This window comes from Vipera ursinii, assembly GCF_947247035.1.
Source record: "Vipera ursinii genome assembly, chromosome: 5".
In the NCBI taxonomy this organism is placed as follows: domain Eukaryota; kingdom Metazoa; phylum Chordata; class Lepidosauria; order Squamata; family Viperidae; genus Vipera; species Vipera ursinii.
The window spans coordinates 30,949,028-30,964,113 of record NC_139518.1 but is presented as its reverse complement, the minus strand read 5'-3'; the positions used below and the strand labels follow the sequence as shown (position 1 = coordinate 30,964,113).

The 15,086-nt window shown below is 37.3% G+C and overlaps 1 protein-coding gene across 1 annotated transcript in view; it reads right to left on the bottom strand.

Moving 5' to 3' along the window:
* COL4A4 (collagen type IV alpha 4 chain) overlaps positions 1–15,086 on the bottom strand; it is a gene marked incomplete at its 5' end in the record, with an annotated part of 74,819 nt that overhangs the window by 21,720 nt on the left and 38,013 nt on the right. Inside the window, 12 exons of the mRNA XM_083364944.1 lie at positions 155–229; positions 1,296–1,359; positions 2,868–3,049; positions 4,149–4,256; positions 6,581–6,724; positions 6,948–7,118; positions 8,686–8,847; positions 9,835–10,053; positions 11,322–11,429; positions 12,496–12,564; positions 13,167–13,350; positions 14,875–14,981. Coding sequence (XP_083221070.1) covers positions 155–229; positions 1,296–1,359; positions 2,868–3,049; positions 4,149–4,256; positions 6,581–6,724; positions 6,948–7,118; positions 8,686–8,847; positions 9,835–10,053; positions 11,322–11,429; positions 12,496–12,564; positions 13,167–13,350; positions 14,875–14,981 — 1,593 coding nt within the window. The remainder of the gene's footprint in view (positions 1–154; positions 230–1,295; positions 1,360–2,867; positions 3,050–4,148; positions 4,257–6,580; positions 6,725–6,947; positions 7,119–8,685; positions 8,848–9,834; positions 10,054–11,321; positions 11,430–12,495; positions 12,565–13,166; positions 13,351–14,874; positions 14,982–15,086) is intronic.

Sequence of the window (15,086 nt, the reverse complement as noted above, 5' to 3'; positions counted from 1 at the left end):
TAAAAATTGAGTGCAAATTCATGCAAAGATGCAAAAGATATCCAAATGAATTATTTTTATTGGCTTTATGGATGCCAAACTAGAAAAGAAATTAATATTGTACATACCAACTGTGGTGAGATTATTATCTAAAAATAATTAAAAACAACATCACCTGGTGATCCTTGGACCCCTATAGGGCCTTTCTTGCCAGGTTGACCATAATGAGTAGCTGAGTCACCTCTGCTACCTGTAAACAGTGAGAATTGATGTTACAATTGAAAGCTATCCTCACCTATCAAATAGATTAATTTTCTTTGCATTTGTTATGCCAATATCCACCCTTTGGGCTATTCAGAATTTTTCATTTTTATAACAGCATTACCAAAAGCTTGAAGTCATATTTACATAATTTAACAAACTTTCTATAGCATTAATTGTATGAGAAGAAATTTGAGCCATTTTCTATCACTTCTTAAATACTATGAATTTGATCCACTTTTCTGTTTAGCTAATTTTGCTTTTGACAAGTGCTTCTATCTAAATTCATTTCCCTCAGGTCCACAAAACTGGATAAACTAAGAATCTTTACAAAGGAAGCTCGCGTGATCTTTCTGAAATTCTACATTGTTATATCATTGATAATGCTTGGTAACATTATTTTCTCAGCTGAAAATCAAGAAGAGTTGCCAGACCTTCAGCCTAAATCATTCTCTATGTAAAGTTTTTTCTGCAGGCAAGCAGTTTGTTTCTTTCAAAAATGTATCATAGTAAGTAACATAACTTACTATGTTATTTGAACTAGTAGCAAAGAAGGGTTTTAAATTCCTTATTTTTCTCCATTATTTTTAGTTGTTTTGAAGTTATGCAATCAACTGCTTATTCTTCTGAGAACATAAGATGGAGTCATGTAATTTTTAGTTATATACTCAATAAATTGAATAAGATACTATTACCCATTAACTTTTCCTTTTTAGAGAGGCATGAGATTGTGCTATCAATCAAACTGTGTGCTTTACTATGTAATCTTAATGATTTGCTAGGAATGAAATACCACTGCTTCCAATGTGGATTGCTTTTAAATACATCGGTATAAGATTTCTTTGTCTCAGTCAAAAACATTTTCATTAACTTTATTATTAATGTGTTAATTTATATGCTTCTAAATCATTTTAATTCAAATTATCGGCATTACATCAAAAAAGTATTTTTCAAAACAGTTATTCTGTCCATAATGCCTTTCTTTCTTAATATATCTATGCAAAGAACAGGTGATTTTCAATCATTAGTTATTGGCATTATTATTGCCTCATTACCTTTTGATCCTTTTTGGCCACCTAATCCTGGATATCCAGGAGGACCATTAGGTCCCTGTGCACCCTGAAAAGAAAAAAAAGTAGTCATTTATTTTATTTATTTATATGTATTTGTATTCTGCCTTAATTATTTTTACTCACTCAAGGTGGCAAACATGTCCAAGACACCTTCTTTCTTCTATTGTTCCCCAAACAAGAATCCTGGGCTGAGAGTGTGTGATTGGCCCAAGGTTGCCCAACAGGCTTTCATGGCTTTCCTGGTTCCCCCCCCCCCCAGTTTCCAGTTTGATGCTTTAACCATTAGACCAAGCTGGCCCTTATTGTACATGAAATATAAAATTCTGCCAGTTTGAGGAAATCAATTAAGCATCATACATGCATCAAAACTTGATCATTGATATGGTAAGTGAGTACTAATGATCATTTTGGGAGCTGAATACTATGTAAAGAACAATGATGTAAATAAAATAATTATAAATAGTTCTAGTTCTTTTGCTATACTAGTGTCTCATGTTTTTGTAGGAATTATTTGTCTTAGATCATGGAAATAAGACAATTTTATCACAAGAATTTTACTAGATCAAAAAGCTGATTTACCCAGAGTCCCCAGCAATTGTGTCTGCAGCAATTCCTAAGAAATACAACTTTTTAGTATAAACAAACCAAGATTTATTTATTCTGGTCTCACTTGCAGTCGTGAGCCCAGGACTACCTGTACGCTTGAGGCTCATGCTTTGCAACTTGCTAGCTCCCCATTAAAATAAGGTCAGGTGGTGTGCTCACTTTGGCAGCACATATACTAAAATTGGAACGACACAGAATATAAAATATGATCGGGTGGGAAGTCTGGTGCATACTCATGGAGCTGTTGCCAACCACACTCTCAGGGATAGGGATTCTTGCTAATCATTTGATGTAATAGGTATTTGGGAAAGCATTGCTTAGGAAGTTTAGAGAAAACATATTGATTGCACGGACCATGAAAATTTTCTATGCAATCTAGAAAATAGTCATAAAAAATTAAAGGTCCCACTAGACAGCCATGGGTGAATGTTATGTCCCACCGTAGATGGATCTGGATTCTAACCTAACAAAAAGCAGCAGTATTATATTATATAAAAGGGACGCGGTGGCTCAGTGGGTTAGGATGCTGAGCTTGTCGATCAGAAGGTCGGCAGTTTGGCAGGTCGAATCCCGAGTGCCGCGTAGCAGAGTGAGCGCCTGTTACTCGTCCCAGCTTCTGCCAACCTAGCAGTTCGAAAGCACGTAAAAATGCAAGTAGAAAAATAGGGACCACTACGGTGGGAAGGTAACAGTGTTCTGTGTGCCTTTGGCGTCTAGTCATGCCGGCCACATGACCACGGAGATGTCCTCGGACAAGCGCTGGCTCTTCGGCTTTGAAACGGAGATGAGCACCGGCCCCTAGAGTTGGAAACGACTAGCACGCATGTGCGGTGGAACCTTTACCTTTACCTTTACAGAACTATATTATGATTTCATACACAATACATATGAAAATATGTCCAACTCTGTAACAAAGATAAATATAGTATAGCTGTCTTCTTGGCATACCTGATCACCTTTTTGTCCTTGAAAACCAATTACCCCTGTCACACCTGGAGGCCCTGGGGGACCTAGTGGGCCCTGGGAACCAGAGTCTCCCTTATCGCCAGGCTGGCCCTTTTGAGTGCCTGGAGCTGCTTGTTTGCCTGGTGGTCCCGGAATTCCTCTGAATCCAGCACTGCCTTTCTCACCTGAAATTATTTCACATGCATTGCAATATCATATAATAAAATAAATGTTCCTAACATGAATCTTACTTAGTATTCATACTTTTACTTGATTTTATATGTTAATTATAGGAATATTTTATGTTAGATTTTACTCTAGATTTTACTGTCTTTTGATTATTATTTTTTCATGTAACTCCAAATAAAGAGAAGGCACAAAATCATACCATTGAAATTTGGTAGCTACATTAAAATTTGGCAACACTGTCTTGGGCTGCCCGGGAGCATAATATTTTACCTTCTTGGGAATATAAAATACTAAATAACAATATGCAACAATAAATTCCATGTAAATGCTGAAATTAAAAGGCAATTTTATTATGCTACGCGGCATAATTGTTTTCTCTTATGATAGCTGCAATTTTGAAATAGGGTCACTCGGAACCACATGAATTAAGTTAGAAGCATTATTTACTAATATCCAATACATTTTGCAATGCTATATGATTTATTTAATGACTTTTATTTTAGATTAAAGTCACAGCATTTGAGAGGAGCTATAAAGGTTCAGTCCTATCATTTGGCAAGAGTAGGCAATTTTTGATATGTCTAGGCCTACAGTTGAGCCTCTTGACTTTCTGGAAGGCTGCAGAAGGCCCTCTAATGGTTACAGCAACATCACCAGTGGAGCATGGCCAATTTTTGTTTGGTTGTTTGCTGTGAGGTCCCCCCTCCTTTTTTTTTTTTTGCTGAGGAGGATAAAGATTGTTATAAAAGAAAAAGGCCTTTAAGAGGCAAGCATTTCCATTCCCATTATTAAAATGGCACAACATCATACCATTGAAATTTGGTAGCTACACTAAATATTGGCAATATCGTCTCGGGTTTCTCAGGAGCATAATTAGGGTGTTGATGGCAAATGCTGCTTGCAGGTTCTCAATTTGAACGGATATATGTGTGATGAAAAGGCTTAATGTTATTTTTGCACCTTTCTGCCTCAGATCCCTCAATAATTTAGTTTCTCTCAAAAATGCAACATCTTGACAATGTTGGATGGGCCATGGAAGAGGAAAAATGCCTTGAGGCAGCCTTGTTAATATACATACCTAATTTGTATGCTTACCTTGGACTCCTGGTAATCCCTCATGACCAGGAAGGCCTGGTTCTCCATTTTGTCCTTTTACTTGCAGGACACTGATGCTCCCCTTGTCCCCTGGTGATCCAGGTTCACCTTCAAAATAGAATGTATGCAACAATTTAAAATATAATTGCTTGAAATCTACCCATCTCTGCCTCTGGGATCTCCATAGCGATATAAATCTTAATTGTGCAGAGTATATACCACATTTTAAAAGTGTGTTTATTTGACACTTAAAAGGACATAAGCATCAGAATTCCAAAAATGTCTGAATTCACTTGGAAAACAATAAAGATGAAGCATGAATGTTCATAGGAAACAATAACATGTATTGTTACTTTATGAGACAAACTCCACCAACACCACATTATAGGGAACTTGCATTGTAATGTAACAAAACACATTTACCATATTGATAAAATCTCTGTATTATATGGACACCCTACATCAGACACAATATCAGTAACAAGAATGAAGAACTCACTAGCTGAAATTCTAATCACTTATTTTTTTAAAAAAGCAAACCAATCATTCATCCACCCCTTTTGCTTATCTCCTTAAGGAGCAGTGTGACAACGTGTAAAACAGGACTACATTATACTTCTTATCTAGATCTCCTGTGTTATGTATATAGTTGGGGTGTTCTGTTTTTCCACAAGAACGGCACTTTGCGCTGCAGAACTTGCAGGATGCTCTCGAATGGCTACCCCCGTAGCTGGCACACCTTTGCTCTGATTCCCTGGGATTGTAACTTGCGTACTTCGTCTGTTTGTTGGCTGCCCTTGGTTTCTTCTGGCTTCCTCCGATGTCACGTCTAATTTGTGACCTCTCCATCCTTTGTGAGATCGCATCAATCTCCGCCTTTTCGTTGGGTTCCTTGCTTCCACCGTCCACAATGCTCTCTTGGTGAACTGATCCACTCAAACTGCTGCTCAGTCGGAAGGAGTTCTTGCGGCCGGTGGCTTCATGTGCCATTATCTCGTCCAGGACCTGTTGCAGGTCCATGGTCGGTTTGGCAACCACCTTTTGCTGTAAGCACTCATCTCTCAGCCCGGAGACTATTCGGTCACGAATCCGGTCTTCCAGGTCGGGGAATTTGCACATGCATGTGGCTTGTCGCACCGCTAGCTGGTTCCTTTGGATGAACTGCAGGCACCAATATAGCTCGGACCTCTTAGGCTTGAAGTGCTTGTTAAGTTTTTGGGTGAGTTCGGCATATGGCACAGATGCTACGGCTGCTGGATTACACAACCCAACAGCTACATCATAAACGGCCAGACCGCTGAGACACAGCAAAGCCGCTGCCTTCATGCAGTCCTCCATTATGCGGTTGACCAGCAGGTAGTCTTCAATTAGTCCCAAATGCGACTCCCAACGCTCTGGGTATCTGATATCGAACTCGCGGATGATTCCGAGCTTTGACATTCTGTTGGTCCTTGAACTGCTGCAATGGAAAGATTCTATTTGGACGATTCCTCTTCTACGGAAGCAAATCAGCAAGCAGATCCCACCTTCATCACCACTGTTAAGTAGTGGGTACAGGACCACATGGAGACAGCAGACCCAGAGTCAGCAGTAACAGCCTTTATTGAGTACAGAATGAAGAGACAAAGAAACCCAACCCCCCCCCCGGTGTCCTTTAAATACCCTGCTTGGTCCACTCAGAACGTTGGATTTTCCCGCCTAGCAGTGGCCAGCCAATCCGGACACTTACAGGCGCCACCTGGTGTTATCAGTGGCTACACTGTAACAGAACACCCCGACTATATACATAACATCCTGGATACATTGAGACCTACCTAACAGTATTCTAGAATAATAAAAAGCTTATCTTTCATTTAATTAAAATAGTTTAATTGTACAAGTAGTCCTAGGCTTACAACAGTTTATTTAGTGTCCATTCAAAGGTACAACAGCACTGAAAAAGTGATCTATGTCTATTTTTAACACTTATAACCCTTGCAGCATCCCCATGGTCATGTGATTTACATTCAGATGCTTGATAACTGACATTTATGACAGTTGCAGTGTCCCAGATCCACTTTTGCAACCTTCTGATAGGCAAAGTCAATGGGGAAACCAGGTTCACTTAACTGTATCACTAATTTAACAACTGCAGTGAGTCACTTAACAAATGTGGCAAGAAAAGTCATAAAATGGGGCAAAACTAACTTAACAAATTTCTCACTTAGCAATTTTTGGCTCAATTGTGGTAATAAGTTGAAGACTATCTGTATATGCCACCCAAGTCATATACAAGAGTGGGGAGAGAGAGAGATGATAGTCATTGCAATGGCTTTGCTCAAATAATAAGCATATAATCACCTACTCAAAAAGTATGCAAAAAGAATACTATAGCTATAAATTCTGGCTTGTACAGAAGTAAGTTATTCATAAACCAGTATTATTCTATATACCTTTGGAACCCTTTCTTCCAAATTCTCCAGGTGGACCAGACAGACCAATTTGTCCTTCTTCTCCTTTTACACCTGATGCTCCCATTTCTCCTGCATTTCCTGGGAGGCCTGGGAAACCTTGCATGCCTTGGGATCCTTTGTCTCCTTGACAGAATATGGGGAGAAGAGGGCCATTAAGTTACACACTACTGATGTATCGACTGGATTCCACAATACTAACCCATGGCTTCTCCAACTCAAGTTCACTTTCCATATTTTTAGACTCCCAAATCAACCAGCCCATATCCATTTTATTGAAAGTGGCATATATGTGCTGTACATTATGTTTATAATTAAAATTCAGAGGATTTTTATTAGAGTCATATACCTTTTGTTCCTGGAAAACCTGGCAGGCCATTTTCCCCTGAAAATCCTGGATCTCCTCGTAAGCCTGGAAAGCCGGGTGGCCCTTGGATTCCAGGACCACCCAGCAATCCTTTCATTCCAGCTGGGCCTGGTGCTCCCATATCTCCTTCAGGACCTTTAAAACCCTTCAGTCCTTGGAAAATACAGCAAGCAATATATTATTTCATTCTTTCCAAGGTCACATTAAAAAACTGAATTCTTCAAATTATGCCTACTTGTTCCTCTTCACTCACCATATCTAGGTATCCCAGAACTGGAGGAAAGCAGACAAGATAGGCACAATTACAATGGTTTAGAACAACTTTTAAAACTTTCACAAGCAGAATTTGAAATTCTTGAGCCAAGCCTTTAGAGCTGTATTGATATTGCTTCCTTCTATAAGGAAAATATTCCTGGCAATCCAATTATTTCTTTATTGCTAACATAATTTCCCAGCAACCAAAATGACCCCTACGTTCACTGAGGAAGTATACAGAAATCAAATTGACTAATTGACTGTATTATTGGTAGAAGGAGGTGGAAGAGCTCACTTATAACAACAAAGATAAGACAAGGAGCTGATTGTGGAACAAATCACAAGCTTCTTGTGTCGAAGTTCCATTGCCACGTAGGGATGCTAGGAAGGCTTTCTAATGAAATACTTATAGATTTTATAAAGGTTCTAAGCAAACAATGCCATCAAATATTCAGAATAACATAGTAGCCAACTGAGTGGGAAAGGTCATTCAACATACCAATACCCATAAGTGTGGCTCAGTAAAATAAAGACAGAGTCCTGGTATTTGCCTGGTACGCATTTATTCAGCTGAATAAAAATGGATCCCTCCAAGCAAGAGGGAACGCTGAAGGAAGATCACACACATATTTATACTTTTCTTGGTTATCACTTTATCATACAGGGTGCCACATAGGGCTCATCCTGGAAACTGGCACTCAGTCAATAAGATTAAGAAGTACAGAAATAGTCATCCTCCTCCCTTGGTGGCATTCCAAGGACATTGGGTGGCACCTCAGGGACATTGAGTGTTTCCTGGGGGACTTTCTAACACCCTAAAAGCCTGCTGAGGTAACTGAGATAACTTCACATATGTTCCATCAAGGCTATCATTAATTCCTGATCAACATGTGCATGTGTGTAGACACACTCACATATACATATGTGCAGAGACAATATAGGATGATGAATGCTTACACATATAGGTACATAAACAAGTTTGAGAAGATTTGCACCCCTTGTATATTTTGGCTTATTGAGCATTCCCTGCCTCCCAGAAATGGGGAAAGAAAGTTAAATGTTCATGTACATAAATGTTAAAATTAATCTTGGCATGGCCTTGTATTAAACAATAACTAAATTGAATTAAACAATAATTAAAAATCAATTTTAAAAAAGAAATGCTCAGTGACATGAAGGGACAAGAACTTCCATGATTTGCAGTCTGAAATCCCTGTTTTCTGGAAAAGCCTCTATACTTGAGATATGTAGTAACCCTCTACCACTTATTGGAGACTGCTGCTGAATGCTATTGATAGATTATTGCTTTAAAGGCCAAACAGGAACTTGGATGAAGGCTGGCTAAAACCTAAAGCCAGCTGTCTGATGAGTCCAAATAGTAGGTATTAGTTGCACAGATAATATAATCCATTAAGATACAGTATGTGATTTTGTTTTCACCCATATTAAATTGTGATGTGTTCACCTTTAGGTCCTTGTGCTCCAGAAGAGCCTGATGGTCCTGGTAGCCCCTCCAACATTTTCTCACAGGCCAGGCCAGGTGATCCAGGATAACCCATCACTCCTTTGTCACCTTTTTGGCCTTGGACACCTTTAGCTCCTTGAAGTCCTGGTGTGCCAAGTTGCCCTGCAAACAGATTATTACTTTTATAAGTTGGGGAGGGCAACAAATATCTCATTTTCCTAGAAAAGTTGAAAATTAACATGCTTAATATGGTAGATGCCATGGCATTCCAGGAATTTTAAATCTGATTTACTACAAAGCAACATTAAAAAAATAGAAAAATCTTAATTATGTATGCATACTTTCAGATAATATTGCCCTTTCCTGAATTTAAATCCTATTTACTATAAAATAGATAAAAATTATATCAGACATTGACTTTATTTGTACAGCTTTGCTCCACAGTTTATACCGTGGACTGCTCCCTCTAAAAATATTTTGATAATGATGGTAAGTTAGCATCATGCTCCAATTTATCACAAAACAGATTTATCAGTGAATCTGCAGCTTTGGGAAATCTTATCTACCTAAAACAACTTAAGCATGGAATTCTGAGGACAGAACAATAGGAACTAAAAACACATTTATTTCTCAAATCTTAAAACAACTGATATGGTCCATTCAGTCCCACTAAAGATAGAATGAAAGATTGCAAAACTACTATAGAAAATGGAATTTGCTATGCATAATTTAAGTCGTATAATGTTATGGTACTCGTGGGCAATCAAAATGTGGCAAGATGCATCACTTCTATTTGATTCAGACCCAAAATCCCAAAAACATTTTACAATATTTCTCTAATTCATAAGATACTTTGGTTTTTACACTTCTTTTTGTTATCTCCTATTTTTTTTCTTATATTTTGATTGATGTGTTTACTGAATTAACTATGATTGAATTGTTCCATATTTTATAGGAAAGGAAATGCAAGTGAATATGTTTCTGAACAGGAACTGAAGACAGAAAGTAGAAATAAGAGGGACCACCTGGGAAATTAAAAAGGATTGTTACATCTTTTTATTTATTTTTATTCCATCCCCCTCTCTGGCAAATAAAATATTACTGATGAAATTCAAGCATATCTTTAGCATGGAACAATGGACCTCTCACCTTGAAGCCCAGGAAAACCAGGGTCACCTCTTAGACCTGGTAAACCTGGTAGCCCTGGAAGACCTCTGTTGCCTGGGGTACCTGGAGGGCTGTAGGTGGTGTTACCTGGAACACCTTTTGGACTTTGAAGCCCAGGAAGGCCTGGCAATCCATGAGGGCCATCCAGACTTGAACCTTGTTCACCTGGATCACCTGGATCACCAGTCTCACCTCTTACACCTAAGAATAATGACAAATAGACTTACACAGATTAATGTTTAATTCATTTCAATATATTCAATTTCTAATGAAACAGTATATAAAATAAGAACACAGAAAATACTACTCAGACTGAAATATATCTAGGTCAGTCTTCTGAGATCTATTGAGATTGCAATTGCAGTAGCCTTCCAGATGTGTTACAAGTCTCTTAATTCTCAAGCCTGATACATTGGGAAGGTGTTGTGTTGTAGCCTAAGATACTTCAAATTTTTGTCTTTGTGGTAAATTATCAGAATGGGAGGGAGGGAGGGAGGATTCTAAAATACAAAGACCTGCAAATAGAAATAGAATGATTGTGGCAAAAGAAAGCAAAGACAGTACCAATAGGAATAGGCATCTTAGGTGCAATCCCAAAACAACTGGAGCATTTCTTGAATACCATCAGCGTTGACAAAATCCCCACCAGTCACTTTCAAAAGGCAGCTTTACTTGGAAAGATTACATCCTGCTATGACACCTTTAACACTATCAAACAACATTTGTCTATCCCAGGTCCTAGAGAAGAACTCGATAGGTGAATAAAAATTCAGTCCAAACTTCTGGCTGCCTGAACAACCAGGCATAACAATAACAAATATTAAACATTTTCATGAGATTCTGATGTATTTTTTTATACTTATGTATTTGGAATAATGTTACCATATTTATCTGTTTTTAAAATAAGACCATTTCTTCAAGAATGAAAATTGATTGCAGCTTCATGATTTCAAAACAGAATGGAATTTTCTTTGGAGAGTACATGATCATGCCAAATAATGTATGGGAAAAGACAACTATCTCTGTTGGAATACCGTTAGTTAGCTTTGGTGGTGTGGGGGAAGGGATTGTAAAGTTCTTAATAACAGAGCAATATATAATCACATAGATCACAATCAATTCTGGATACATTTTGAAAGCATACAGTAGAAATCAGTTTTCCTACCTTCTTTACATTTTCAGAAGTTACAAGAAATTAAGAAACAGAAATAGTTAAAAAGAGATGATACTACTGCAATTTTATTAACAATTTGCATATCTCAGTAATAGAGAACTCTATCACTATGCTGTAATTCTGCCCTAAATATGATTTTAATTAATGATTTTTCAGCATTCAGGAATCTGTATGTTTTGATGTTTTAGTGTTCCATCCACTACAGGGAGGAAAGCAACAATAGTTAATGCAGTGTAGACTGACTTTTGTAGATTTCCATCTTTAATAAATAAAATATTTGGACTTTCTTATTTACCTTCTGGACCAGGATTGCCTGATGTTCCTAGTCTACCCTTCTGGCCTTTGAAACCATCAAAACCATTGGAGCCAGGTGGGCCAGGTGGACCTCTTAACCCTTTTGGACCTGAATATACAGAAAAAATGCAGGGGTGCATAAGTGGATTTTAACACTTTTAAACATTCTAAAAAGAAAAATGAAAATGAGCTCTATTTAGGAAACCAAAGAAAGGTTGAAGGTAACCAACTTTCCTATTAGACAAATCCATCCAATAATTGCTTTGTGTGGTTTTTGTAGACAACTCTGCCAACAATCTTTATCATTAAAATTTTTACATTTTAAAATGACTACCAATCAAGCTGAACAATACGTGGTTAACATTAAGAAGTCACAAATAAGGAATTACTGTACCTAATAACTAAAGTGGCATTTGATTCTTTCCATTATATTTAAGTTTACAAATTTCTTAAGATATGCCTCTCAAGTCACTTTCTGGGGAGAAACTTTTTATACTTTTTTTCTTGTATTTTTCTTTTACTTTGTATTATATTTTATCGTTCTATTCACTACTTTTAATAATATTTTTTTTTAAAAAAAACTTCATTTTAACCTTTCGGTTGTAATATTTGGAAGTTGCCCAAAAGCATCAGTGCAAGCAATCAGATCATCATAACACTGAGTTCAGTTCCAAGGATTTTTTAAAATTGGAGAAGAGACAAATTTCATCCAACTTTTCTAGAAGGATATGATAGAATTCTATAGTGAATCAAAAAGAATCAAAAAGCAAAATATAGCAGAGATTCATTTTTTATTCTTTACAAAGCACCTTCATGCTAATCAACTATATATAGTCTGTGAATATAGTATGTATGTATGTATGTATGTATGTATGTATGTATGTATATATATATATGTATATGTGTGTGTCTCTATTTGTATAGATATTATATGTACATCACTAAACTCACAGTCAGTACAAAATGTCTCAATCTACCTACACAGAATATCACAAAATAGTCTACTCAACTTTTTATTTTGGACCTTACCTTTATATTTCTGTTTTGATTCTAAAATGATTTTGCCACACGTAATTTTGTATGAATCTAAATTATAAAGGGCTGTTTATTTTTTTTTAAATGAAGACAAATAACTTGATTTAGCAAAAAGAATTATTTTATTTTTGTGGCCATACCTCTTATACCTTTAAATCCTGGTATACCTGGATTTCCAGGATATGCTCTTCCACTTGGAAGAGTAATACCTAAAATAGAAAAAAAATATGTCTGAACTCCCCATCTTCTGGACCATTAAATCAATAATGGTTTATTTACTGGCTGAAAATTATTTGTAAGTAAACATTCCTTCTAGTTGTGGCAACATTTTAAGTAATTGAAGCCCCTAAATAAAATTAAACTTATTTCTAAATAAATGTGAATAGATATCAATACAGGTAGTTTTTGACTTAGGACCATAATTGGACCCAGAAGTTTGGTCACTAAGCAATGCAATCATTAAGCCATTCCCTTTGCTTATAAGAAGCTGACTGCAAAGGTCACAAATAGCAATCACATGAACCACAAGACACTGCAAAACTGTCATAAATGCAAGCCAGTTGCCAAGCACCCAAATTGCAATCACATGAATGCAGGGATGGTGCAACAATGATAGTTTAAAGGATAGATCATAAGTAACTTTTTTCACCACTGTCATAACTTTGAACTGTCATTAAATGAATGTTTGTAAGTCCAGGACTATTTGTATTTTATTCTTATTTTAGTGCTGCAATAACAGTTCTGTGTTGGTGAAATATCCAATTGAAAACTGCATTTACCTTTCTTTTATTTTCAACATAAATTAGATTACCTTTTTGACCCTTTGGCCCAGATGTTCCTTTCATACCAGGGCTTCCTGGATCTCCGGGTAGGCCTGGGACGCCTTGTGGGCCCTGAATCCCAAAACCTGGTGTCCCCGTTTGACCTCTTGAGCCAGGAATTCCAGGGTGTCCAGGAAATCCTTTCTCACCTTGTGTAGCTCTTCCATCTTCTCCCTGTCCACCATTCAGATAAATACAAAATAATATTTGTGACCTGAATGTCATTTAAATGTTATTGCGTTCATATTGATTCAAGATCTTATCTAGAGGCAGTCAATTATCATGTGGGCAGGGTGTCTAGTCTAAATTCTAATTAAATAGTCTAAGTCTGTCACATAATTAGCTACATGTATTAACTATATGTTATCAAAGTAGTGGACTAAATTCACAATGAACAATTATAAAACATTTTAAAAACTCAGAATTTGATAAATTCAAGAATGAGTTCTAGCCATATGCAGGCTTGAAGGGACAACTCTTTTTGCATGGCAACTCAATAACGCCCACCTAACTTATGCTTCTACTGATTGTTTTCTTTACCGCTTATGATGACAGCACTGCATGTATTTATTAGGAACCAATGGCATATCCATAAAGAATTAAACAAGTCATCTGCAATATGAGTAGGCCATCTTAGTAGTAATTGCTCAGTCCAGGTGAGGTTTAGAAACGTCAAGCATGAATCAAGCCTTGGTGGAGCAGTGGGCTGATGCCTCCTTAAGTAACACCAGCTGCCTGCAATTAGTGCAGGTTCGCATCCCACCAGGCTCAAGGTTGACTCAGCCTTCCATCCTTCCGAGGTAGGTAAAATGAGGACCCAGATTGTTGGGGGCAATTAAGCTGACTTTGTAATAATGCCGCTTGGGGTGTGTGTGAAAGCCCTAACAAGCAGGCATATACATAGAATGAAGGCTACTGCTAAGCTTGTAAGCCGCCCTGAGTCTTCGGAGAAGGGCGGGATATAAATGTAATAAAAATAAAAATAAATAAAATCTGCCTGGAAATCAGCCAGAGCTACAAAACAAGTCTGCTTACAAAAATAGTTTGCCATTGTCTTATTTGTTCTGTTCTGTTTTGTTTTATGTGTGTGTGGCTAGGTTCTAGTCTTGATACAGGTAGTCTTTGACTTACAACAGTTCATTTAATGACTGTTCAAAGTTACAATGGCACTGAAAAATGTGACTCATAACTGTTTTTCAGAGTTATGACCTTTCCAGCATCCCCATGATCACGTGATCAAAATTCAGATACTTGGCAACTGGTTCATATTTATGACCTCTGCTGTGTTCCAAGGTCATGCAATCACCTTTTGCAACCTTCTGACCAGCAAAATCAATGGGGAAGCCAGATTCACTTAACAACCAGGTTGCTAACTTATCAGCTGCAGTGATTCATTTAACAACTATGGCTAGAAAAATCATATAATGGGGAGGGGGGAACTCATTTAACAAATATCTCACTTAACAACAGAAATCTTGGGCTCAATTGTGGTCATAAGTCAAGGACTACCTGTATGTCATGAAGACCTTCCATTGAAGGATTAGGGAGGTTCAAACCTGTTTAGCTTCTGAGTTTTTATTATGAATTGCTGAGTAACCAGACACAGAGGTCCAAATACTGTCAACTCCTGAAATTTCTTTGAAAAGGAACAGATACTGATTTACAATAAAAGGCAGGCTTCCAGATAATCAGATTTACTTGAGTCCCTTTATCACCCGGCAATCCTCCATCTCCAATCCTGCCAGCAGTGCCATTTATTCCTGGAAATCCACGTATCCCTGGAACACCTCTTTCTCCTTTTACCCCTACAAATGATGGAAAGCTGATCATAAGCAGCTGAAGAAATATGTTTGTGTCACAATTCAAGCCAGCCTCAGTTAATAAGACATATTATTTCCAATAGTTGTAGA